The sequence below is a fragment of the Scophthalmus maximus genome, chromosome 13, assembly GCF_022379125.1.
Source record: "Scophthalmus maximus strain ysfricsl-2021 chromosome 13, ASM2237912v1, whole genome shotgun sequence".
NCBI lineage: Eukaryota > Metazoa > Chordata > Actinopteri > Pleuronectiformes > Scophthalmidae > Scophthalmus > Scophthalmus maximus.
In genome coordinates this window covers 10629145-10655707 of record NC_061527.1, presented here as the reverse complement: position 1 = coordinate 10655707, position 26563 = coordinate 10629145, and the positions used below count along the sequence as shown (strand labels likewise).

The 26563-nt window shown below is 42.5% G+C and overlaps 3 protein-coding genes across 4 annotated transcripts in view; all 3 read right to left on the bottom strand.

The window, feature by feature from the left end:
• Positions 1-4384, bottom strand: part of LOC118318029 (arf-GAP with coiled-coil, ANK repeat and PH domain-containing protein 2) — a 46281-nt gene extending 41897 nt beyond the window's left edge. The window contains exon 1 of one of the 2 annotated variants that reach the window (XM_035647282.2): positions 3923-4384. In XM_035647282.2, the coding sequence (XP_035503175.1) occupies positions 3923-3975 (53 nt within the window). In that variant the 5' untranslated portion in view covers positions 3976-4384. The remainder of the gene's footprint in view (positions 1-3922) is intronic. The other variant, XM_035647283.2, reaches the window with a different exon arrangement.
• Positions 4385-6241: 1857 nt separating this feature from the next.
• On the bottom strand, positions 6242-9431 carry b3galt8 (beta-1,3-galactosyltransferase 8). Its single transcript, XM_035648504.2, has one exon. The coding sequence runs from the start codon at positions 9208-9210 to the stop codon at positions 8251-8253; it is 960 nt and encodes a 319-aa protein (XP_035504397.2). The 5' UTR covers positions 9211-9431; the 3' UTR covers positions 6242-8250.
• Positions 9432-10288: 857 nt separating this feature from the next.
• ppp1r2 (protein phosphatase 1, regulatory (inhibitor) subunit 2) lies at positions 10289-26549 on the bottom strand. The gene is made up of 6 exons (XM_035646713.2): positions 26187-26549; positions 18582-18689; positions 18038-18121; positions 15195-15289; positions 13302-13496; positions 10289-12914 (listed from the first exon to the last, which is right to left on the bottom strand). Exons 1-6 carry the CDS (start codon positions 26315-26317, stop codon positions 12895-12897), a joined length of 633 nt encoding a protein of 210 aa, XP_035502606.2. The 5' UTR covers positions 26318-26549; the 3' UTR covers positions 10289-12894.
• Between the last annotated feature and the right edge of the window lie 14 nt (positions 26550-26563).

Below are 26563 nucleotides of genomic sequence, written 5' to 3'. Positions count from 1 at the left end.
ATATATTTGCTCTCATACACATGTGGGGAGAAATGCCACAGTCCTCTGAAGGGAATTTTAAACTCTCACAGCTGAAGAGGAGCCAGGAAAGCTCCAGAGGCAGAGTCTAATGTCTACTCTCAAGTGGAAAACTAGGCTACTAGGGTTTACTGCCAAAAATACAGAATTTTTGCACTAGTGCATCTTTCCTCGGGGCTGAAAGCATGGTTTCTGACCAAAGACAGCTTCCTAGCTAAAATGAGGATGAGAGCAAAAAAAAAAAGAAAAAAAGTGGGGTGTGCCAAATCACCACTTGAAAACAGCCCTCTCCACATTTGGGGGCTCCATATTCTCTGGCACAGAGTTGAAAGCAAACACCAAAATGGAAACAGATGTTGAGCGGGTGAGAGCTGCTCCATACTTGTGTATATTCCATGTTTTCATCTGTCGTCCTCTCGGGCTAAACATATCGCGTGGGGGATGGAAAAATGACAGTGAAGCGATGGCGGTCAAAGTGGAAAACTGTGCTGTGAAAAACCTCGGATCACGAACCCACAGCACACTTAAAAGTCCGGAAACTTTAACAGATGACTTTAACAAAAGGGCAGAGGGCAACAGAAATATAGATAGGGGTGCAGAGGACCATGGGAAGTGGCTTCCAATCAGACTGAAGCGATTAAAAAGAGGTTTTTAGTAATGTTGATATTCAGGTGGTTCTGAAAAAATCATCTCCTTCCAAGGAAGAAGGTTCAATAGGAAACTGCCTTTATAAATGTAGATGATGGGTGAAACAGGTCGTCAGTAACTAGAGAAAAGATAGGTAGAGTTAATTACTTCTGCAGAGACAGAGGGTCACCAACTGTATCATTGGTGTTCAGATGGCAATTAACAATTATTTTCATTATGGCTTATTTTCCCCAATAGCCACATAATCATTGTTCTATGGATGTCAGACAATAGTGGGGGAAAAAAGGTAAATTACAATTTCCTTAAATCCTAAGTGACATAATTCAATTTTGCTTTTTTTTTTGTCTGACCAACAGATCAAAACAAAGATAATCAGTTTACTAGCAAACAAGACAGAGAAAACATCACATCTTCACAGTAAAGAAGCAGGAAGGAGATAGCATTTGTGATGTTTGCTTAAAAAAATTGCACGTATCATTTTAAGTCAATTACAATCTGAAGATTACATTTCATGTCAATAGCTGTTGATTTGTTGACATTTATTCGAGCAGCTTACACCCCATGCTGCGCGCGTTGATTGGGTGGAGCTATTCTGGAGAAGGATGAAGGTGTGACAGGTAGTTACAGGAAGTCAGGGGAATGTAAATCACACACAGTTTGTACACTGTTGTGGTTGAATCAAGCAAGCTAAGTGAAAATACAGCTGACTAAGCCATCACGCCTGCAGTGCTGGTGTTGTTGTTTGGACGTTTCTTTACTTCAATAAAGACTTTGGAGTTGGCCATCGTTAAGTTTACTATTTATCAGGAACCAGGGAGGAACTTCATATGTACACAAATTACTGACTTTCGACGGAGAAGGCGTAAGTGGTTAAGTGTGTGGGAAAACTGTATTATTTACGGACTGAGAGACGTCGGTTTAAGGTTTCAGATTCAGGCAATGTCTGTTCACCACCACAGCCTCTGTCTGCGGTCCAGCTGAAGTAGTTTCCTCACTACACTGCAACATCACTGACAACAGTGACTCGGCTCTCTCCCTCGTCCACGATCGAACACAAGTCAGTGTGACAGCAGTGACGATGGGAAGGAGACGGACATTTCACAGATTAAGCAGAAATAATTTGTCCATTAACTGATTAGGTGATCCACAAACAAAATCAATATGCAGCTATTTCGAAAAATCTATATTTTTTTTGTCATATTTCGAGCAATGGGCAAGTGAGCAAAATGCCAAATATTCTCTGGTTCCTGGCACCAAATGCCACATTTGCTGCTTTGCTGACTCTTTTTAAACTGACTCTTTGGGTTTTGAACTGTTAGTATAACAACCACAAAAAAAAAACTTGTGGAATTTGGGTGTTCTTATACCATTTTCGACATTTACATCCAATGATTAATACAGTAATGAAAATAACTGTAAGCTGCCGCCCTGGTTGCAACAACAACAAGCACACTTTAAAGAACTGCTTATAAATAATAGACCAATTAAATTGTTTGGCTTCATTTACCCATTCGTGACAGTAATATAACTGCTGCTAACACACAACTTCAAGTCACACAGCTGACTGGGAAGTTCTCCTTTATTCAAACCACTGAATATGATCTCAAAGGAAATGCTCCCATTAAAAAGAAAAAAGAAAAAGAGAAAAAAATCTCCATTCCTCTGCAAACAACTTTCTAACATCTGTTCCTCGTTTTTGTGAGAGAGGATGTTGCAGCAGCGGCGGAGGGAGCGGGGGCTGAGGGAGGAAGGAGGGAGGAGGGAGGCGATGTCTCAAATCTCTGGACAACACGGATTTGAGCGAGCGAGGAGGAAGTTGAGAGCAAACATCCCATTTGACACAACTTCTAGGGCTTGACGAAGTGTGTGTTGGGGGGGCTGTGAGTGATGATGTCAGAAAGGATGCTGCTGCTGCTGCTGCTGCTAGGAATAGATCACATGATCAATCACCACCTGGACAAACCACTGAGGAACTCATCTACACTTTGATGTGAAGCCATCAAGTAGTCAAGAAGAAGAAGAGGATAAAGAAGAAGAAATAGACTAACATGAAGTTATTTTTAGGATGAAAATGTTTAGGGTGTAACTACAGTACCTACTGTGGTTGGTCTCTGGACAGCTGAAATGACTCAGCAACTGTTTTGATAATCAGCTATTAAAGCGATCATCAAAGCAATTATCATAATTGTCTTCAGTGATATTGAACAAACTGTCTTTGAGTTCTGGACTGTTGGTCGTACAAAAGAGCTGAAATGATTTGTCGGCTATTCAAAGGCAATCGACAGAAAAGTTAAATTAATGAATTAATTAGAACAATTATTAACTGGTTGACTCGTAGGGAAACAACGAATATTCTCTGAATCCAGCCCCTCAGATGAGAAGATTGGCTGCTTGTCGTCACCACACGTCTTTTGCAGTGTTTGGATGTTGTACATGACATTTTGAAGATGTCAAATTCTGAGAAGTTTGCAAACATTTTTATGGGGGGCGGGACCGGATACTGTGACTGGTTCGAGGACAAGTCCTGCCAATATACAAATGGGTATATAGTTCCAGTTATTTGGGGAAATGAAATGCTCTGCTGCAAATTGTGTGACCCCTCTCTCTCTCTCTCTCTCTCTCTCTCTCTCTCTCTCACACACACACACACGCACGCACGCACGCACACACTCACACACACACACACACACACACACACAGAGACACACACACACACACACAGAGACACACACACACACACACAGACACACACACACACACTATCTCTCACACACACACACGCACACGCACATACTCTATCACACTCTCACACACTCTCTCTCACACACACACACACACACACACGGAACTTGACTCATCTCCTTCCCTGGCTCACGGCCCAACTCTCCAACAAGTGTGGTTCTGATCGGTTCAGTCCTGTTTTCACAGGCAGTTAGTTGAAGTCACTGGATCGGGGCGTTAAAACAGACGAGTGCTTCTCTGTGACAACACAGTAACGACGAAAGGCTCCGTGGCACATTAACCGATCGCCTTCATGTTGAATAGACGTCCATGTCCTCGACACCGCTCGTGTGATCGGCCCTCGCCGGCCAGCGGGAGTGTTCGCTCTCCCAGCCCCGTCCGGCGTGCTCGCCGACAGAAATAGACACGCAGCAGACCGCGACGCCTCCTGCTCATTAGCCGGAGCGGCTAGCAGGAGACTTCCCTCTGTCACAGGTGAACAAGTGCTCAGGAGGGACAGACTGTCATCGCTCACCTGAAGCGGGGGGAGTCCTTCAAGCACTCCTCGAAGTCCACTGTGATCTTCATGTCTGCCGCAGGGGGGGACTCCGCGGACTCTCGGTCTCTGTCTCGTCGGTTCGAGACGATAATCCAGGCTCAGTCTTTCTGGCTACTTAGCTGGTTTGCTAACGTCCGTCCTGCGCCGCGGTCCGACCAGCTGGCTGCGCTCTGTAGCGGCTAGCCTCGGAGGCTGGCGGCTACGAGTTCAACACAAAGAGAAGAAAAGTCGCGGCGGTGCGACCATAAAACGACTGCACGCGAAGAGCGTGAGTGGCGCGCCGAGCAGAGTGTTCGAGACGCGGCGGTCCGCGGGGAAGACAGGACAGAGTCGCCCGGTAGCTGCCTCGGTCAGAGCGGCCAGTGGGAGCGGAGCGCTTTCTTCAACGTACTCACTGCAGACACAGAGATCGTCTATGTCGGACGGATGCGTCACTACACAGACAGCAGGAAACCCGCCCCCGCTACTGACTTTATGGAAATGATACAAAACGGTTTTTTTAAAACCCTCTGGTACGATTGAGGATATCATCGTTTTGACGTTTTGAATTTTTGATAGGGATTATTTATTTAATTTCCTTTTTTATCTATTTGTTATTAAGATGTACATCCCTAAATCAAAAGGAACTTGCAAAAAGTCAAATAAATGATTACATTAAGGGGAGCTCATCAGGTTGTATTGAGATTTTTGCTGGATTTATGTGGGGATTTTTTATTACATTATTGAGTTAACCTTAATTTTGCAGAACCTGAAAAATGTAATTGTAATGTAATTTCCTGATATTGGGGCAGTAGCACGCCACCAATAATGTGTTAGTGTACAGTAATGTTTTATTACATTATCAGGTTTTATTACATTTTTGGTGGAGTTATGGAGGGATTTTTATTACATTATTGGTAGTTATTACATTACTTGGAAATTATTACATGAATGGGTTCCACGCCACTCCAATCGATCAACTCTGCTCTGTTGAAAGAAGAAAAGATGTTAGGTGGCCTGAAATTTTTAAAAAGTCTGTGAACACATATGACAAAATTTGTTATCACGACTGAGAAAGAATCAAACTTCATACTTGACCTCTGAAATAATGGTTTGACCAAACAGATCCAATTTAAGAACTAACTTTTAGAAGTGTTTCATCAGTAGATGGTATTTGTGCGGTTGTCATGGAGATGACAAGCAAGCTCACTGGCTGTTATGATTTCATCCATAAACACATCATCCTTTGTTTGTCGTTCAGTCAAATCACATCACCATCAATGTTTCACTCTTTTCTTTTGAGAATAATCCAAACATGAATATATTTGTCAAATTTGTGGTTTGTAATTTTGTGCTTTGTTAATAATAATTGGTGACAAGTGGCAGAGACAAACAGAAGTAATTATGTGAGTTTGCACATTTGATTGACTGAGGACGAATGAATCAAAAGATTTTGTCCTTGGTATTAAAGTATCTGATAAACAGGCCATGAAAACTAGGCAAGAGTGACCCCTCGTGTTTGTCTACACAATCTTTGAATTAGTTGACAGCAGCTTCCTGATCCAAAGGAATTATCGTCGACATCCGACAAACGCCCCCTGACATCCGACAAACGCCCCCTGTTTCTTACTCCACCGTGTTATCATCTGTCGCTCTCAGTGAACAACCGCTCCCCTAGAGCAGATTCTACAAGTACCACAGTGTTCACACGATGGATACGTTAAAACACGTGTTATTGTATCCGTGTAGTGAAGACAAATCGACCGGTGACTTGCGCTGAACGCTGAACGTTGTGGTTGAATGAAACGCCAGATGATGCGTTCAGGCAATGCAGTCAAGCGTCCACTTGGAAAAACACGGTCAAACTAGTCAAGTTGCGTGTATTACGGTAACAACGAGGAAGAACTTATTTCACAATAAAAGCATCGTTATATACAGAAATGGGGAGGGGATGGGGGTATTAGATAATAAATGATAGCCAAATGTCAAGAATGAGCTATTTTTTTCGTATTGATACTATTAGGAAACCTCCTGTTTCTGCAGACAAGTTTCCCTTCAGATTGATAGTAGACCGAAAACCGGATATCGCTAACGCATCATTTCAGCGCATCTACCATAAAGGCTAGAATACGGGGGCACTCTACATTTAGCGACGGCCGGTGCGGAGAAACGATTGACGTCCGGTTTGACCGCACCGTTCAGGCTCAGTTGTAAATCCACACTACACCAAACCTGTGGGATAATCCTCACACGAACACGGTCCTCTGCTTTATCCTATTAGAATTACTATAAAAAACAAGAACAACAACAGCAAAATTGTTTGTATTTGCCCAGCATTTTTATTTCTCCTGGATGGAAACAGCATCAATTCCAGCATGTGTATTTGCAAAGTAGCACTAATAAATAGAAAAAACAGCAATAATAAAACGGTGTCCTATTTCATAAAAAAAAATCCACTGAATCAAGCCGATAAGATCATAGACTCACTGACAAATGTCCATCTGTAGTCAGATGTCTTAAACTTCCTCATTAATATGCAGCAGAAAATCTTTGAGGTATAAATATGAGGCATTTTGGTGCATAGAATATCACAAGTCAACATTTTCAACGTTAAAGCTGAGCAAAAAGGGAAAATACACTTTTGTTAAATGCTCTTCTGAGAGCAATTTTTTTTTCTTACTTGCAATTATAATATTCACTGTGAAAAGGTCATAGTCTATCTGCATTTCACATTTTTGTACTACCACGGACTACACGCCAGCAGCTGGCACATACTGCCACCAGCTGGCTCTCGTGTATAACTACATCTGATATATAAATAGGCACTGTAGTAAGACACACACTACATGTATAGGCACAGCAAAACATCAGACAGACAGACATATAAATAGATAGAGAGAATATTTTGCTGGGTAATGTGGCCCTGTGTAATTTTTGCTCTACACGTAGGCCCCCTACCCATCAGGCACCAACTGAAGATTAAGTACAAGGCCTGCAGAAGGGATCAGTTTAGAACAGTCTTTGGTGTAAATGATACATTCTGAGGATATATATTATGTCCTACTCACAAGAGACCCACTGTACAATACTTATTGAATATGTCTTTCTAACTTTTCCAGCGTTTTGGATGAAGTTGAAACACCCTGCAGGCAGATAAAAGGGCTAAAAGAGTTTCTCTTGGCAGCTGACACTTATTTTCAATATCAATTAAGGCAGAAGCATCTGATGAAAAAAAAAGATATTTGAATTGGCTTGAGTCAGTAAAGTGTTGTGAAGTTACTGATGTGACTGGAACCTGAACATTGCGAACTGCAGGAAAATAAACTTAGATAGTGACGTTTCACTATTCCCTGCCTTTTGATTTTCCAAAGAAGAAATGATTAATCCACTTTTCAGAAAACAACTGGATGGTTTTCATGCTTACTTTTAAAATTACTTTTTTTAAATCAATATTTAATCTATAAAACATAAGAATCTCAGTTTAAGCTGAGATAAGACACAAAAGGCAGCTATAATTCTACAGCACATTTCCCTGGTTATCGACTTAACCAATCAATTATACGAGTTTGTTGTTAGTGTGAAGTTTGAGTTTTTTTGTCAATCAACTAATCAGAGTGAGACAAATGATTCCAGAACTATTTTCCTTTAAACTGAGCAGTGCCCCATTTTGTTAGAGCTGAAACAATTAGTTGATTAGATGATCAGCAGATAACTTACGTGCAACTATTTTGATAATCTATCAAAACATTCAAGTCATTTAAGTTGGGTTTTTTTTAAGCCATTGATGCCAGAAAATCTTCAGTTCCCACTTTTCAGTTAGAGGATCTGCTGCTTAACTTGAGGGACAGTAAACCAATATTCTGAGTGTTGGACTGTTGGTCAATATATTGGAATCACCTTAAGCTTTTTGGAGTTGGCATTTTCCTAAAAAATCAGTTAAGGCACATTCTTATTGCCAGCGGCTCTTGTTTGCATAATCAATTAATAAGGTCAATAGTAGCTCTTCCAAATGAAGTGTTTTGTTTATGCCCCCCACCATTTCCAAGGCAACATCTTCAAGTTGTCCAACCAACAGTCCAAACACAAAGGTATAGAATTTACAATATTAAAAAAAACAAAGACCGTCATCGAATCAGAGAGGCCGCTCTCATCCTGAGGTCGCTTAGAGCTGAAGTTTAGAGGTGACCTATGACCCCGTCACCCTTCGACCTGAACATCCACACTGTCTGCTGTGTGTCTAATGACTTCCTCTCCTTTTCAGCAGGTCACTGGTTTCGTCCACTTCCAACATTTGCGTGAAGTTCTTACGTCGGTCTGAGGCACCGTCAGCAGCTGCCGTGGTCTTTGGAGAAGTCCCGCCACGCATGCAGCAGCTTGGACGGCTTGAACCCGTTGACAATGATGAGTTTGGCGAAGGCACACCTGTCGTACGCCAGGTCTCTGATTTCAAACAGATTCCTGGGGGGGAGCAGGCTGAAGGAATACACGGGCCGGACCCCCAGCACCCGCAGGCATAACCCCACGTAGACGTCCTCCATGGAGATCATGCGGACGAACCGGGACGCCCAGGAGATCCGACCGGCCAGGTCCGCGGACAGGACGTACCCAGCCCCGGACACGTACCGGGGGAAGCGGTCCTCGGGGAACTGCTCCACGGACACGTACCACTTACTGCTGTTGTCTCTCCGCGGCCTGCCGTCGCTTATCACCGAGCCCGTGATTAAGCCCCGGCGCGGGGCGCTCCTCAGCCACCCGAGCAGGTGGAACACGTTCACAAAGATGTCAGCGTCCACCTTCATGACGTAGGTGGCGTTGGGGCAGTGGGTCGCCACCCAGTTCATCATCAGAACGGTCTTGATGGTCAGATTCTGGTAGCTGTCCCGGAAGTTCATCTGGACGATGTCCGCGTGCGTCCCACTCTCGTCCTCCAGCTTGTCCTGGATGCTGGACACCCGGGGCCCCTCCGGAAGCCCTGTGAAGAAGAGGGTGAGGGTGTCCTGACCCGGGGCGCCCCATGTGGTCCGGACGGCCTCCCTGGCTGCAGCCTCCTGAGGGGCAACTGGGACCATGAACACCAGGAAGGGTCTTCTGTGCCTGCACACCGCGGGCTGGTCGAGGGTGTAGTGGTACGTGTGAGGGGACAGCGCTCCGCCCCGCTGCACCGTGAGGCCGTCCGGCTTCGCTGGGTGTTGAGTCCGGGTGCTCACCAGGAACTGGGCGGTCAGGACGAGCACAGAGGAGACGGCGAGCAACTTGACCAACCTCCAGGAGTGAGGGGTCCTCATCGCCTCCCGAGTGAGGAAACGTCTTCTTTCGTTTCGTTCCACCAGCGCGTCTCGGCCCCTTCGGCTCGCGATTCAAAGGTCCGACACACCGGGAGCAGCGCGCGAGATCCAGGAAGTCATGCCGCCGCGTCCTCCGAGGGGGGGCGGGGCAGGAGGAGGAGGGGGCGGGGCCACCGGCCGCTCCCAGCAGGGCGGAGCAGGGACCCGACGTCTGCCGCCGAGGACGACTCACAGCCCGCGGACAGGCCGGAGAGGGAGAGGAGCTCCGTCTCTCTTCTATACACACTGAAGACCGAGGGACGTCAAGTGCATCCGAGAGGATCAACAGATATGATGAAAGAACCTACAAGATATGATGAACGTTTACTCACGTATGTAATGTGGGGCCCTCGCACGCGTGTGACGTAGACTGTATATAGACAGGTGTGCACGTGACGTTTGACATAAGAGGCCGTTTTAGCCGATATTAAATAAATGAATACAAACATAAATAAATAAATATGTCTATGAAATACATCCTGAAATAAATAAATGAGGCAGTAAATAAATGAAATGTAAATATACATACACATATTTAAATGAGTCGATTAGTTAAATAAATAACTAGGTTTTGCGTTTATTCATTTCAGGGTACTTTATTTCATTAGTCCACATTTATTTTATTTTATTTCATAAGTCCACACTTTTTTATTTCCATTTCTATATGCAAAACGGGGGCGTGGCTATCTCTAAGATTCAGAGCTGTGCCCACTGCCATTTAAAATGTTGTACAAGGAAAGGTACTTTTCCCATTATAGCTAGGTTATATCAGAATTAGTGGGATAAAAGTCATTTATAAAACTACAAAATATGAATTTTGTTTGCTGGTCGGCATAGGATGACCACAGATCATAGCTGGTGATTTACATCAATGAATCTATGACAAGACGGGAAAAAATAAAAGGCTGAAAAAAAAGAAGCAATTTCCAACAGAGTCTTCAATCAGTGAGACAGTGTCTGTGATACCTGCACATTTAGTCCGATAGTCTGCATCATTCAGTCTCTGACACTTCAGAACACAAACCACCGCAGACACCAGTTCCTAACAACATCTGTTTAATAAGAGACAAAACTGAAACACAATACACACAATCTTATGATTAAGAACATGCGAATGGGAAATACATAAAAAACAACCAAACATGGATTTGAGACAGACACTGTGCGATCAAGGGACTGCTAACAGTCTATGATTCTTAGAAAACAAACCCAACAGGGAAGAAATGGTGCAAAAACAAACAAACATGAGGCAATAAAAGTGGACAGAGAAGAGTGACGCGGAGCATCACCTGATCATTTTACACACTTGTACATAAATACATAAGAGGCACATTTGACAGGCAATAACCACCTACAGTGCGGCGATCACGTCAGTCACATTTTTCGGACAATCTCGTCCCTCTTCGTCGTCAGATAGAGGATGACAGGATTCATCTCAGCTTCTCTACAGTTTTCTCTTCGATAACTAAATAGAAGACGATAATTCTGTTCAAAATCCACATTCCCACACACATCACCCTTTTCTCCATAACAATCGAGCGATGGTGGATGTTTTCGTCCGCTCACTAGACGACTTCTTGTTGGTCGGTGGAAATGGAAATTTAAAAGGATTTTCTTTCACCTCTATCATGGGAGGGAAAAATGTCCACCAAATACTAAACTACAGCAACAACAAAACAAAACCAAAAAATGCAAAGGGGACATGTGCAGGAGTCTTTACTGTTGGTCTATGATTGTTTGTATTTCCATAATACAAAACTCAACACTTCCAATCACAGTGGAGAATTAAAAAGCGTCCGAAGTCACAACACAAGACTCGTTGATACTTTTCATGTCACACGATTCTCTCAGGGTGTGAAGTCGTACAGCATGTAGCCGTGGACATTTCTCCACAAACTTAAAAATAAAACTATTTAATGTACAAAGTTTCGGTTTGCACCAAGATTAACTGTCTTTTTTCCCCCCGTCAACACTTTTTTAAGACTGTAATAACTTTCTTGATACCAAACATTATAAACATCCTTGAAACGCCTCCAATAAGCCTTAGTGGTTTAAATCCACCACCAAAATCCTGTTTGATTAAAATCAGTAGCATCAACATAGCAACTCTCTCTTTTGACGTTCCCCAACCTGCAGCGTGCGAGACCCTTCTAAGTAGATCAGACATTGAATTAAGCATAATGTCACATAAAGACCGGAGAGAAATTAAAACACAAACTAGATTATTGAACCTGTCTCACAATAATTTAATCGCAATTCCTGTATAATGAATCTCACGGGATGAAAAAGTCAAAGACACAAATTGTCCAAGCGAGAGCGGCACGGCGAGCGAGCGCTGTTTTTCGTCTTTGTCAGATCTACAATAAGAGCCTGGTTCTTAAAGCTGCGACTTGTTAAAAGACGGGAGCAGTTTCGGGCAGGACATTTATCCTGTTTATCAGTAGCAAATGTTATACCTCAGGTGTGGGACTTCACTACTGTCCCCCTCCTATGAACTTATAAGAACTAAAATGTCCTAAGTACCAAAAACATTTTTTTTTTTTAACAGATTATCAACATTTCCTGCGATCTTCTCTCACAAAATAATCTCATGTAGAGGAAGAAACAAATGAAGAGAAATTTTAAATATTTAGTTTCTGCTCAAAAAATAAAAAAAGCCTCTTCATAGACAACTTATGTGCCAAATTTATCAGCAGATTCAATTTAGAAAAGGCCTTATGTCTGGTGCTAAACATGTTGGTTTCATTGCCAGAATTTGAAATGAGGTTTGGTGTTCTTGCTTGTAAAGACAGAAGGTGAGTAAGTAGGAAATACTTAAATCTGCGCTGCTTTACTTTTTATTGCATCACAGACAATTACATGTGATGTTGAATAGATGATGTAAAATTTAGATTTATTTTTTTCTAAATAAAATTCAGATTGTGCACTGCCCAGTAATATACAGGTGCTAACTTATCATTATTTCACCATAACACCATTATGCCTTATAAAATAATCTTATTCTGATGGTACAGTAACAGGTACGAATGGGGGAAAAGAATAAAGACAAAAAAATCAAACTGATCTTAATTTTGCCCAACTTTTATCACGAGAAGTACCTGAAGATGGAAAATGCAACAGAGTGGTGGGTCTCTGAGCAAAAACTAAAATGAAAAGCTATCTGAAGTGCACCCAGTACAGGCGCCATCGTTGTGTCTCAGATATGTCTCTTTCGTGAGGCTGTCGAGTTTCCCCTGGCATAATGCAGGGCTGACATACTGGCTCTGTGGACTGCAGAGGGACTGAGGAGAGGCCAGGTGGGAGTTCTGCTTATCAGACAGTTCGTTTTGTTTTCATCCTCCTTTCAAGGTCAGAATCACATATTCTTCAGTCCAGAGGAGTTGGGAGGCGGGAATTCTTGGCAACATGAGATAAAGGAGGAGGGACCAACAGTCTTCACTTTTGTTTTGTACTGATTCTTGGTGGTTAAAAAAAAACCAGTGTGTGCTTGAGGGTCATGTGAGGTTATTGGCTGTTGAGGGGTGTTACATCGGTGGTGAAGCGGTGTCTGCTCTGCTGCCCAGCATTGAAACACAAAGCGCAGTGGCATTGTCTGTCTGGATGTTGAGCCGACACGGTGCTGAAGGTGGGAGAGAGAGGCCTCGTCTACGAGTCCAGAGAATCAGCTGCAGGACAACAACAAAAAGAAAAAAACATGAGATTCATAAGATAGAAAGTGGAAATATCTAATTTATTACAGGCCTTTGTTATTTGATAGAGGAGCTGGTGGAGATTGTTAATGACTCAATTCTAGTCTACCTCTGATGTTTTCTCTTGAGTTCATAAACTATTGTATGAACCATTTAAATCCTTTTTTTTTCATACCAAACACCAAGCGAATTTGCATTACTTGAAAAGAGTTTTGCAGCAGGATCATTTGTGTTTACTTGTGTGCGAGTAACCCAGGTTAACAGAACCCTGTGTCTTTGCATTGACTGTATCTAATCTCATTTTAGCTTCCAGCCTAAAGGTTACAGGCTTAGTTTTAGTATAAACAGTCTCCCTCTCTTTACCTTCCTGTGGCGGGTCAACGTTGATCTCCTCCGTCTCCTCCGTGTCCTCCCTCGGCTCTTCCATGTCGTCCCTCATCTCTTCGTCTGCATCCTCGTCATCTTCTAGTTCACTGGCGATGAGCTGGCGGGCCAGCTTGATGTTGAGGCCTTCATTGTAGTGCACCTTCCTCATCATCTGAAAATGCTTCTTTTTGGCTGCAGGGGAAGAGACATTTGAAATTCATTTGAAACTAGAATTACTGATTTGCACCACAGTCAAGTTGCAGGAAATATGGTCACACCTCTCATTCTCTTCCTGAGTTATGGTGTTAAATAAAGGCTAGAAAAATGTTTCACAAAACAATAAGATGTCACAGTGAATTCGATCTTTGACCTTTTGGATATAAAATAAAATCACTTTTTGACAATTTTTGAGTTACGGGCGTTCAAGAGTGACCTTTGACCAGATAAATCTAAGCACTTCATCTTGAGTCAAAGTGAAAGTTTCAACCAAATTTGGAAAAATTCTTTCAGGGCGTTACTGAGATATCCCATTCACAAGAATGGGATGGATGGATTGATGGATGGATGGATGGATGGACGTACAAACTGACAACACAAAAAGCCATGACCGGTGCTTCTGGTCATGGCTGTTGCGCTGCAGATGCATACAAATTGTGTGCACAGAGAATTTATGGTGATGAAATATACTGCAGGCATGTTACATCCTTAGTGCTAAAAACAAGGGTTCAACTTGTTCATTATCATCCATAAAAAGGTTGCTGCATGCATTTACTTTTTTCCCATTCAGACATGGTAGATGCCAAATAAAAACTTCTCCTTGCATCTCTGTTGTTTCTAGGACAAACTTTCTTGAAAAGTTCAAAAGCAAAACGGGACACAGTGAAGGAGCTGATGAGGCTTTAACTATAACTTTAAAGTCTTGCTGCACCCTTGAGATGAATGGCATTTGCATTGAAATAAGGTGAGAGTGAGTGTGAGCATTTTGGCACTGCAGAGCAGTTCCAAAAGGGATGCGTGTTCACTCCAGCCTTTTCCCAACCCAATCCCTCTCCACAAGCACTTCCCTACAGTGTCATTTTGCATTAGGCACTCTTGCAACTGCAGAAGGTGCTATATGTAAATCATCTCTCTCTGCCGCCAAACATGAGCTGCTTTCAGACATGCACTGAAGTCAAGACGTTGTCCTGAATTTCTTCAGAGGGGCTCTGTGTGAGAACGCAAATGTCCGCAGGTGTTGCTCCGGACATTCTCCGGAAAATTAACAGTGAGCGAGTGCGTGTGTTGATGACTGTAAACAAAATCACAGAGTTATAGGAGCCTCCTGTTGCTCTACCCAGACGGCTAAAGAATGATCCTGAGATTATCCTGCTGTTGTGAACGCGGCTGACTATAAGGGCAAACTCCGGAGAATGTCCAGACACAAGCCTTCTGACATTGTCCGGAGGTCATGTCTGAAAACAGTTTCTTGCCGGGAGCTTACTACGGTGACTCGTTATCGGAAAGTGACAAAGCGGCTTGGCCTGGCCAGGGCGAGGAGCTGCCTACTGTCGAAGCAAAGAATGTGATGGAAACAGAAGCAAAACAAGAGTGAACATTGTTGTTGCTCTTGGCAACTAAAGGACTGAAGTTTAATGTTGAACCAACAACATTTCTTTTTTTACCAGCAAGTAACAGCTTTTAATGCCAACACAGGCTTTGGAGAGTGGCTGTATGTGGACAGTAAAAATAAACAGATGAACTATGAAACACATTCACTACAAAAAAAAAGACAACCATTATTATAAATGTGGATATAGGGTATACCTCTCTTGTTCCGCTGTTGAAAAAACACATCATCATATAATCATGACACCAGTCGGTGGATGTGATCAATTAACAAAGAGTGTTGACCTTGTTCTTCAGGAGTCAGCTCCTCTTCCTCCTCCTCGCTGCTCTCCTCCTCTTCCTTCATGAAGCGAGGTTCTGAACCCTCTGCTGCAACCAGCCTTTAAAAGACAGGAACAAAGAGACAAACACAGGAAAGTACAAGAAATGTAAATGAATTGCCCTAGACTATTTCCATTGCTATATTTGCATTTCCTCTGCTATGTGTTGATCATATCAAAGAGGAGATCAGCGATAGCTCCCCCTTCAGTTGTGGTGGAGAAATTCTTACTGAAGAGAGACGGACATTGGATGAACACAGATGGAGCAATATTATGTGAGGGGGAGGAGAAGAGTAGGCACAGTGAGAGTACTCAAGCATGAGACAAAAATAACAAGAGTTACGATTGCCATCTCTCATGCTGACAAAAAGCTTTAACGGCAGAGGACCATATAAATAATGGTTAATGGCTCGACGGAGGGTTGTGAATATGTGGAACTGCCCCGGGGAAGTTTCACATTTGCCCCACTTGTGCTCAAAGTGGCCTGATTCGGCCAGAAAGGAGACGATGGTCTGTGTGTCACTACAGTTACAGTGTCAGATACAGGTGGATGGGGAAAGAGACATAGACAGGAAGGAAGAGACGAGGTGCAAGAGATGCAGTGAATGACGTACAAGCTTGTGGATGTGGCAAAGATAAAAGATGGCTGAGGAACAAAACGAGAAGCTTTTGTACTATCTGGACGGTTTAGTGTAAAACAATGGAAGGCACTCTGTGTGGAAGTAAACAAAAGGCAGCTAATTGACTTGCAAGCCCGCAGCAAATCAGTATCCTCACTGATGCGCACACACAGGCTCAAACTAGCTCGTCCCTGCATCAATGCGCTTATGTAAGCAGGATGGCCCACAGCGAATACACTTCTCAAGCTCCCATCACCATCCAGCAGACGTCTGAGAGACAGATGTACAGTAGTTCTTCAGTCTTAGACCTTATAAACAAGGTCAATGTGAGAGAACATACCAACAGACTGTTCATCAGGTCATGTGTTGAAAGTTGACTTTAACATATTATTGGTTATGTGTAAAGCCAGACATGGACTTTTACCTGAAAACTTAAGTTGTTTACATCAATATTAAATGACGAGGATCATAGAAGTACAAGTATAAAAGTCCACATCAAAGCAGATGTGTATTTCTGTACATGGAGTGATTGTTGAATTCTCTGGACAATGATTTTAATTGTTGTTCAAATATCTTTCAATTTAAGGAACGAATGCTATTGATTAGTGTATAATTGATTTTTTTATTTGATTTGTGAAAAGAAAAAGGAAATAAGAAAAGGGATGGCCATGTGTATTTATGCTATTTATCTGAAAGGGTAAATATAAGATTTTTCTTCTTCCTGCTCCTTTTTCATTCATGAACATGTTTAAGTGTATTGTTTTGTAAAATGGATGTTACTGTAATTGTTACTGTAAAGGATGATATTCACTGTCCTGCTCACTTACAACGTCTTACAAGGAGTTTTGTTGTTGTTGTTTTTTAATCAAAACACAATGTTATTTACTTTTTTGATGAATCTTAAGTATGCCTTCACAATTCACTTTGTGGATTGGGGATACACATGGTGACATAATGTGACATCAAATCAAAACATGCTTCTCAGCTACATTGTTTTTCCATTTGAGGCCTCTTGTCATTTTCTGGCCTACACGTCTCCCTGTGGTCATGGGCTCACATCAAAACCTGATGGTTACAGATATGGTTAATGTACAAAGGTAAAGTAAGCTACAACACAGTCACACACGAAACAAAGAACAAATCTGGAAGCATGAATGGCGTTTGCTTCAGAACACAAAAGTGCCAGATACTTTTCAAGGGTTGTTGAGCAGTACGTCTGCTGCAGTCAGTGTGATTTAGAGCCGTTCCTCACATCGCATAACTCTTTGTTTTTTTCTCCACTGGAATTCAAAGCCATTGTTTGTGGATCAGCAGCTAGTGTGGCTGGCTGAGAGTGAAAACGCAGGACGCTATTCCATGAAAACAAATAAATGCTGTCAGATGATGTTTAAGCAACGTGCAGCATTGGTCATATCTGATCAACTGTGATTACGTTTGTGTGTGTGTGTGTGTGTGTGTGTTATGCACAGCATACAAGAAATAAACAATTTTATAGCCGTGTTTTATGCATTTTCCCGTAAATATTTAATAGAGTTGCCACAACCTGTCAATCGACAAACAAATTACATCAACTATGTTGACCCTTTTTTGACAACTTTTCAATTTGTGTCTGCTCCCTGTCTGACTCTCAAATATATCCACTTACAGCACAAGTCACTGACTCAACTGACCTCTGAGTGCTCTGTGTGTGTGTGTGTGTGTGTGTGTGTGTGTGTGTGTGTGTGTGTGTGTGTGTGTGTGTGTGCGTGTGTGCGCGTGTGCGTGCGTGCGTGTAAACTACATGTCACATCTCTGCCTGGATAAGTGAGGTTGTCTGCCTTCATATCCCACTTGTGCCTCTGGGGTATGCAGTATAAAAGATTGTGGTATACCAAGTGACAAATATAAACCAGTGAGTGTCTTAGGACGTTACAGACTGAACAGTCAGTGAAAGTCGTATCACTTAATGTAATGAAACATTCTTGTGGGAGGAAAAGGACATAGGTGTGTGTTTAGGTGTGGCTTATCAGGGCAACACCTGAGAGCACAAAATATGTTTCTCCAGTTTCCCTTTTACATTTCTGCTTCAGTAAAAATCTAAAAGGCTAAACACTGTCCCAGCAACTGCAAAAGTAGCAGAGCTGTTACTGCGGCCAACCTATTCCTCCCTCCTCTCCTCTCTTCCTCTGCACTCAGGTTTCATTCTTACTTTGATGCCAGGTCATCAGCTGCAAGTCCACTGTGGCTGTCCGAGTCACTCAGTGCCCCCTCATCATCTTCGTCCCCCACCATCCTGAAAGAGAGGAATTAACCAAATAAAGATAAGCGGGAAATGAGGCGAGGAGAGGGAGGATTAGGAGTCAAAATATAGTCGTGCAGACAAGTTGAAGGAGAGAATAGGAGGACAGGAAAGGGGACCATGAGGACAGACAGAGGGAAAGTCTGTGGCTGGGGTGACCTTCCCTGCAGCACACTGACATATTGGATTACAGACCTGCCGAGACATCCCTGTAACACCAACACACACACCAGCCTAACTCTCCAAACTGGCATTGATAGGACCTTTAAACAGGCTGCACCCTCATCTCAAGAAATAATCTATAGTGTTCTGAATGGAATTAATGTCGGTGTCGTTTGCATTTTTAAAAGCCTCTATTAAATGAATGTCATTAAAATGTAACCAGGATTAATTGAATCAAATGTTAACTGTTATGAATGGAAACCAACAACGATCCGTTCAGCCTGACTCTGACCTGTTGTAAGGTGTGCTGGGTTCGTCTATCTTCATCATGCCGTAGTCTTTGTCGGCTGGATGGTATGTGGCCAGGATGTTCATCTCATCCCATTTCTGGGATTTCTTCCTGCAAAAGGATCAAAGAAATAGACTGTGAGATGAAAATGACAGACATTTGATCTGAAGCACCAGCGATGCACTCACCACCATATCCTCCAGGGAGTAGAGCAACCAGATTTAATCTAGGACTGAACGTAACCCAGTTTTAGCTCAGACTGAATTATTTTGGGAACCAGGCAGAAAAAGAAAAAAAGAAGTCCCAAAATGTCACCGGCACCAATTTGGCTTCTTAAGATTTCCAGGAAGTGACATTGTATTTGCATATTTGTGTCAAGGTAGTGGGATGCATGTCAGGGTTGAATGTAATTCAACAGTCATCTGGTACAAATGCTTTTACAATAGTTGATTTTTGAAACATGCCCGTTTCTAATCCGCATTAATTTATCTCATTCTCACCTCTGCCTGCTCCATCAGGACTTTTTGTTCACAATTATACTAATCCTCGCTGCACATTCAAATCCTCAGGGCAGATGAACAGAAACCAAGACTCAAACAGCACCAAATGAGACATTTACCAAATGAACATGAGGATACAGAGAACACCTGCCTTGTAGCACAGGGGAGAAGAGGACTTTGTTTTAATTTACAGAAATAAAATACTTTATCCCACTGTAAATTACATTTTCATCATGCATTTTGTATTTCACATCTTTCTGAGCTATGATGTGAGTTGGTTTTAGTACAATAATCCCCTTTTTTTTCTTTTTTTTACATTTTCACAGCTGTTTCTTTTTTCCCCATTTTTAATTATAATTGAATCCTTTTGTTGGCTTAACAAAAACCTATCATTATCATTGGGAGAGCAGGGAGGCTAAATCCTCTGCCTGCTGTTGTAAGCCTGCAGAACTCCCCTACCTCTCTCCCTCACCACACAACTCAGCCATAAAGATTTTGTAAACACGGATGTAATTTATTCTTTCCACCTTGGCCCATCAAAGAAGGGACAGTCTTAAGGACCCAAGATCACAAGAAGAACCTGATCACAAAAAGTTGAAGAAACCAACATTCCTCTTTTGTCACTGCCCTACATGTGAAACTGTATGACACTACCTCCTGGTTCTGAAAAAGAAAAAATATATGAATTATTTGATTTAAAGTTGGGTGTTGATCACCATTAAACAACCAGCAGGAAACACACAGAATCTTTCTGGTTGTGGATGCTACGCTGACTCTGGCAGTTTACTTTGGTATTAAGCTTTACTTGCTAGCACAGAGCTACACAAGTGGACAATCATTGTAAGTTCATATTCCGACTGCTAGATATCTAGTCGGAGGAGACGACATGTCAGCGAGCCTCTCGAAGCAATTATCTGAAGAGTTCACATGGGGCGATTGGCAACTGCAGATCGACTGCCAATTTGAATACAAATCCTGGGCTTTTGTTGGCAAGTTCCAAAATTTCTCCGCGAGTAGAAAATCTGGCTAAAAAGAAATCCTGTAGCTTGAACTAGGCTTAAGAGAGGTGTTCCGTGTGCATAATGTTCATCAGGGAATAGAGGACTAATTCATAAGAAACTTTTTTTCATGCGATCAGATCTCCATCTCAAACACCACTCCTGAAATTTTCGCTGCAAAACGGTTGCACAAAGAAACTCTGTGTTAACATGCAAGAGGAGTGAGCGTTACTGTGTTACGATGCTGAGTGTTAGTGCTTGACTCTCATGTGTTTTTAGTTACACAATCCAGAAGCCGCCAAACGAGTTCTACTGCCAAACTGATGCTGCTCTCAAATCCACTCAGGCCCACTCACTCACTCGTTCAGAGCAAATCATCACAATGATGCTGTACCTGCCTTTACAAGGATAACAGCACCAACCACTAGAACAGACTAAATATAGAGCTGAATCTCTTACGTGATGATGACGACCACTTGAGGGTGGTCAACAGCTGGCGACATAACGCTTTGGGGAAACTCATTACACAGATTGAATCATCACCGAGAGATGAGCTGTGCCGTCAGGTAGCATCGTAAGAGAGGAGAGGGGAAAAGGTCCAGTCAATACAGATATGCAGCCACCAGCAGTGACAGCACCAGGCCCTTGTTTTACAGTGGAGACAGTGGCTGAAACTCAGATTCACAAAGTATCATATCATATCAAAAACCAACGTATTTCGTATTTTTCACACAAGTCCGAATCGCAGGTCTTTTAAGCTTCTTCCACAGCAGCACAGTAAAAAAAATTACACCAAATCTGACAGATAGCCATCTTGATTTAGGGACTAAAACAGTTTCTTGAGCCCCCTGTCATCTCTCTCTAGATTTCAGAGAAAGAGTGCATCAAAGGCCAAGCTCAGTAAAGAGGACAACAAACTGGATACACACACCACATCAGTGGCTACGGTAAGTCAAATCTTACCTAAGCTAAAAGGCCAAAAAATCAGCAGCTACAACCATTTATTAAAATTAAAGGTCAAATGTTTATTTTCATTTTAATAAAAATATACACTCATACTCCTGGTTTTATTATCCGCCTCTTTATTAAGAATATGACAGATAATAAAGAGGGAGATAAGTATTTGTAATCTGTTTAACTGCCTTGTCCTTCCTGACGCTCTTTGTCCTAGACCAGAGATGTTCACCTGACACTTGTTCATTCTGGCTTTATACGTCCCGGTAAACCAATTTATTTTGATGTGCCCACAGTTGACTTGACATAAATCATCTGACACGTATTTTTCTGTCCACGTTATGGAAAGTCAGAGATTCGTGTGCCTGCCAGTCAAACTGTCAATCACACAGTCCAGATGAGGCGTGCAAGACAGTGAAGGACAGATTGAGTTTCATGGAGGTATCCATGAATTATATATGACTGGGTGTGAGGCTCATACATCACTGTTAACTTAACAATAGTGGGAGATTGGAGAGATAACAAAAAGTCTCAAGCCAAGGCCTTACAATGCTCTACGTTACCAAAGGAGATAAAGTTTATGTTATTTAAAACCTAGGAAAACACCAAAGACTTCACCACAGTTTGCCTTTGTCGAGTAGGATAAATACAAGGAACTAGAGCGCCAAAGGGATTACAAATGGAATATGTGGGTTCCTGTATATTCCCAACTTCATGTGGCATCAAGGGATAATGGCAGTTTACTCATATCATCATGTCTTTAGTTAGAGGATGAACACAAGTATTTTGTATTTTCACCAACTAAAAAGGTATCAAGAGACACAGGCACAGGCATCAAGAGATCTGCACTTTAATGACTGTGATCGCGGAGTGTTTAATCTTCTGGGTCCATGCTGTGATGAGAAATCTATAGAGGGAAGTTGAATTGTTTAAACATGAAACAGATGGTAGACCCAATGAATGCTGGGTGGTAGGTAGTTGTAGTTCAGGATATCCTCGGGGCACTGTAGATTGAGCTAGAAGGCAACGTGATATGTTCCACGCACATACGTGAAGCTGATAAGAAGGAAAACATGTCTGGGCTGTTGTCACGCAACAAGGTATAGATAAAGGTGACGTGTTTTCTGTGAAAGACCACAGGAGAATTTCTTAGTTTGCTCAGTGCAAATCAAATTTTTTTTGCAAATTATGGCAGTTGTTATCTTTGTTAGGCAAACGCAGTAACCACTCATAACAGGAGCTGGGTGCTGAACAGATTCAAGCTAACATAATTACAACCAGAGTGTTGTAATTTGACTATTCGTCTATTTTGACACCACTGGTCTATTACCTGTTTGTCTATTTAAAATACTGCTTGAACACTGATTATATCAAGGTTTGTGTGCACACAATGCATGCGTGTTAGCACACTGTGTGTGCAGCAGCCTCTGTTGTTTCCCATCTTTTACTGGGGTATCGTATTTGGAGTTGGACAGATTTAATGACATCATATTTGTGCAAACTGATTAACTGACAATGTAGGTGACGTACAGGTGTGAGAGTGTGTATATTCACTTTGCACAGAGATCGGAGTGGATGGTACAACAAGGTCAGACCTTGTGCTTCTCATCTCTGTGGATTTGGTCCTTGGATGCAAACGTGTTTATATCCGGAAAATTATTTTTCCTCCACTTCCTCGTCACTGTTACTGGTATTCACTAATAACATCCCTCCTTCGGTGGCCTAATTTCCCATGCTGCAGCTCAGACAGGACTGTTGCTAATGTCTGGACCTGCTGGTATGGGAGAAGCAAGGGAAATCATTCAACTTTGACCAACAAAAAAATAGCTGTTTAGCTTCCAAGGTACCTGGTCAGACATATGGAGAATATAATTATGAAGCTTAAATTGTCAAATTGATCTTGATATGATATAACATGAGCCGTGTCAATTCTAAACAACCAGAAGTATTGATTAACCATAAATGTTTTCAAATGGCACTTAATCTATATTCAAACTAAATTTTACAGATTTAAAATCCCAATATTAATCTCCTGAAAAACTGACTTCCAGGCAGAATCTCCAGACTGCACCAATGATTTTGCAGCATTTGGTAGGTGGTTGGTGTTAATGCATCACCCTGACGGTGAATCAGACAGATTTAAATTCTGGTAAAGCCTTAAAAGCCCTGGTTTGTTTTAGTATCTATTTGTTCAGACTTAATCATATACACATATCTTAAGCCCTGATTGTCAACATTGGGCAACGTTGAGCCCATTCTTTCTTTCTTTTTTATCGTTCCAACAAGCTTCTCTTTTAAAGGATGTTTGGGAGATGTGCATTGCAGCAAAACACATGCTCAAAGGCACTTTGAAAAAGTGCAGAGGGGATTTGAATCAGCAATGCATGAAGCATAAAAAAACCTTCCTAACAGACCTGTACCTTTTTTGCCTACGGTTGTTTTTTACCCAGACACTCACAGATGAGTTCTGAGATGACATACTGTACATAGCTGAAAATGTAAGAAAAACCTGTTTTTATATCATCATTTATAGTGTGACAGTAACATTATAAAATGATGCAACGAAATGTATTATGTGTTTGTTTTTTCTTAAATCATTCCCAAATGAAAACATTCCTCATGCCTGCAAATATCTTTTGCACATCCTCAAGTAACTTGGAAACCGTATGCCAGATAAGCAGAGATGACTGGGATGTTTTATAAGAGATAAAATATGTTTTATTTCCTGAATGCATACTTAAAAAGCAGCCACAGCTGTTCAATCACAGTACCACCGTTGCTAAAATCTAACTTTACTGGCAAGAGCACAACCTCATTCAGCAGCATCACTCAGGGGACTCTGCATGTCCAGAGTTTCCTGGGGGCAGAGAAGAGACTGGGAGTTGGCTGTGGGAGAGCAGGGAGACTGGAGTGTTTTCCCTTTCCGCAGTGAACGTGCCAGTGACAATGACATCAATGCATAGGAGAAGGCAAGATTCCCGAGAGAGAAGCCGATGGATTTGGTGCTTGGCTGCACACAGGATCGTTAGAGACAATTTTTTTGCTCTAGTTTCACGTCACTCAAAGATTAACTATTTTAGTATCAACACAGCAAACAGCTTGATTCTCTGCTGAAATGGAATTCACTAAGAACTTCCATCCTTCCTTGGCCTAATTTCTCAAGCTTGCAGCTCAGACGGGGCCGTTGCTAATGTCTGGACCGGTTAGTGTGGGAGAAACTGGGGAACAGTGGATGATAAATCACACATTCAACTTCAAACTTCATCCTTAGTAGCTGGTTACCTTACAAGGTAGCTGGAAGGACATATAAAGAATATTGAAGATGATAAAATATCAATCATTGATAAAAGATAACAAGATGTAAATAACACGAGCTGTGATATGCATGTCAAATTTGTATTAGAGTTCATTTTTAAACAATTAAATCCCAAAAATGAACTCATCTGATGATACAACATCCAACACTCGTGAACCCGACCATAAGGTCGAGCACCAACTAGACAACAGAACAGCTGATTTAGCAGTCTCCGATGAGTCTTCACAAACTGCAATTTGGCAGATCATTACTGACTCTGTGCTCCTAAACTTTCAGATCATGGCACACCAATTTATTTGCCCTGCAATGCTCTCGACCTCATTCGAGATGTCTCCACTGTCATTGAACACGCTTGACATTTCAGTTGAGCATCCTCTCCCCTGTTGCCCTGGCCAGCATCAGGACGGAAGTTATGCTGAGATTGTCATTTTACAAGGGGCATCTACCAAGTGTCCAGACTAACTGGACTAACTAACTACGATGGTTACGGTGAACATCAAACAGCAGTCGTTTGAGAAGGCTGCAGGGGAACAAGAGCAGAGGTGTATAGAAAATCCTGATATGAGAAGAGTCTTGTTTACCCACACCGGTGCTCCGGTGCCAGTTCAAGTGTGCGACACAGCTGTCGGTGTCACATCAAGTGTTCGTTGCGACAGGTCCACCCAGCTCTGCTTTGTCTACCTGCTCAATCTCAACGACTCACAATCCTTATTAAAAGCTTTGAAAAACCACACACAGTATTATTTGTTTAAAGCTTTAAGCAACAAATCCAATGGAGCAATACCATCAAATCCGTTTGTGACTTTTTAGTAGTATACTGTAAATGACCTAGATCTTTTTCACACTAATGTAGCAGATGCTCATCAGCCGCTCTAAATAATTTAATTGAACCTTTCAGCCATGTTTTTCAGACATTTCATTGACCAAACGATTAATGGACAGAAAAAAAAGATCTGCTGATGTTGTAGCTTTACAATTGACACGCATCTGTGTACACATATACAGAAGGCATATTCCATGATAGTTTAATAGTAATACTTTAATTTTAATATTCCGATATACTGGATGGTGGCATGAAACCAAGGTTATATGAGGACTTGACAAAGCGGGGTGAACTCTATTCAATTCAACATGAGGCTTCATGCACATGAGTGATAATTTGCCCTATTATGGTCATCGCTGCATGAGGCTGGTCCCTGTTGAACAGTGATTTTTAAACCATCTAGCACATGAGCCGTTAGTAAAAAGCGTTTAACAGTTTGGTGTCTAACGAAACAGTATGATTGTTGGTTAACAACAACCGTTATGATATGAAACATTTGCTAACGGACAAGTTGACGAGACAAACAGCTCCGAGGGGCAACATGGTAGCTCTCGGTTACAGCTGCCATTCAGATTGTTATGGGGGGGACGACACTATCTGACACACACGCACACACACACACACACACATTCAGATTGTTATGGGGGGGGGAGACACTATCTGACACACGCACACACACACACACACATTCAGATTGTTATGGGGGGGGGACACTATCTGACACACACACACACACACACACATTCATTCAGATTGTTATCAGGGGACACACTATCTGACACACACACACCCACTCAGATTGTTATCAGGGGGGACACACTATCTGACACACACACACACACACACACACACACACACACACACACTGCTGGTGGACATCAACAACACGCAGAGAGGCGTGACTCTCACGCCACAGTTAGCCCAACAGGGACGTGACGTTACAGAAGCTAACAAGTTTTTTAGCTAGCTGCCGTTCCCGGGGCTAACAAGCTCGCGACAGCGGAGCAGGACACTCACTGTTGGTCGTCCTCCGAGAGTCCGGCAGCCGGCTCGGTGTCCTCCCCGGGCAACTCGTCGGGCAGGGGCTTGACGTTCGTCCCGCCGTCCTTGTTCTTCAGGATGCCTTTTATCGGCCGAGGGGCTGCCATTCCCGCACGCTGCCTGACTGTCAGACCCCGGCTCGCTGGCTCGGACCGTTTTCCCTCCCAATTGATTTTCCGCCTCTGTTGAGATTCCTGCGACTCAGTTGCCAAAGAGCGGTTCGGTTTCACACACGCCCCCGGTCATAACTCGGTGCTCTTGCAGAAGCTCAGGAGGGAAACCTAGGCAGGCTGCTGGCGGCTCAGCATGTCTCCTACTCACCGGCGATCCAGAGTGACTGGTGGGGAAACAGC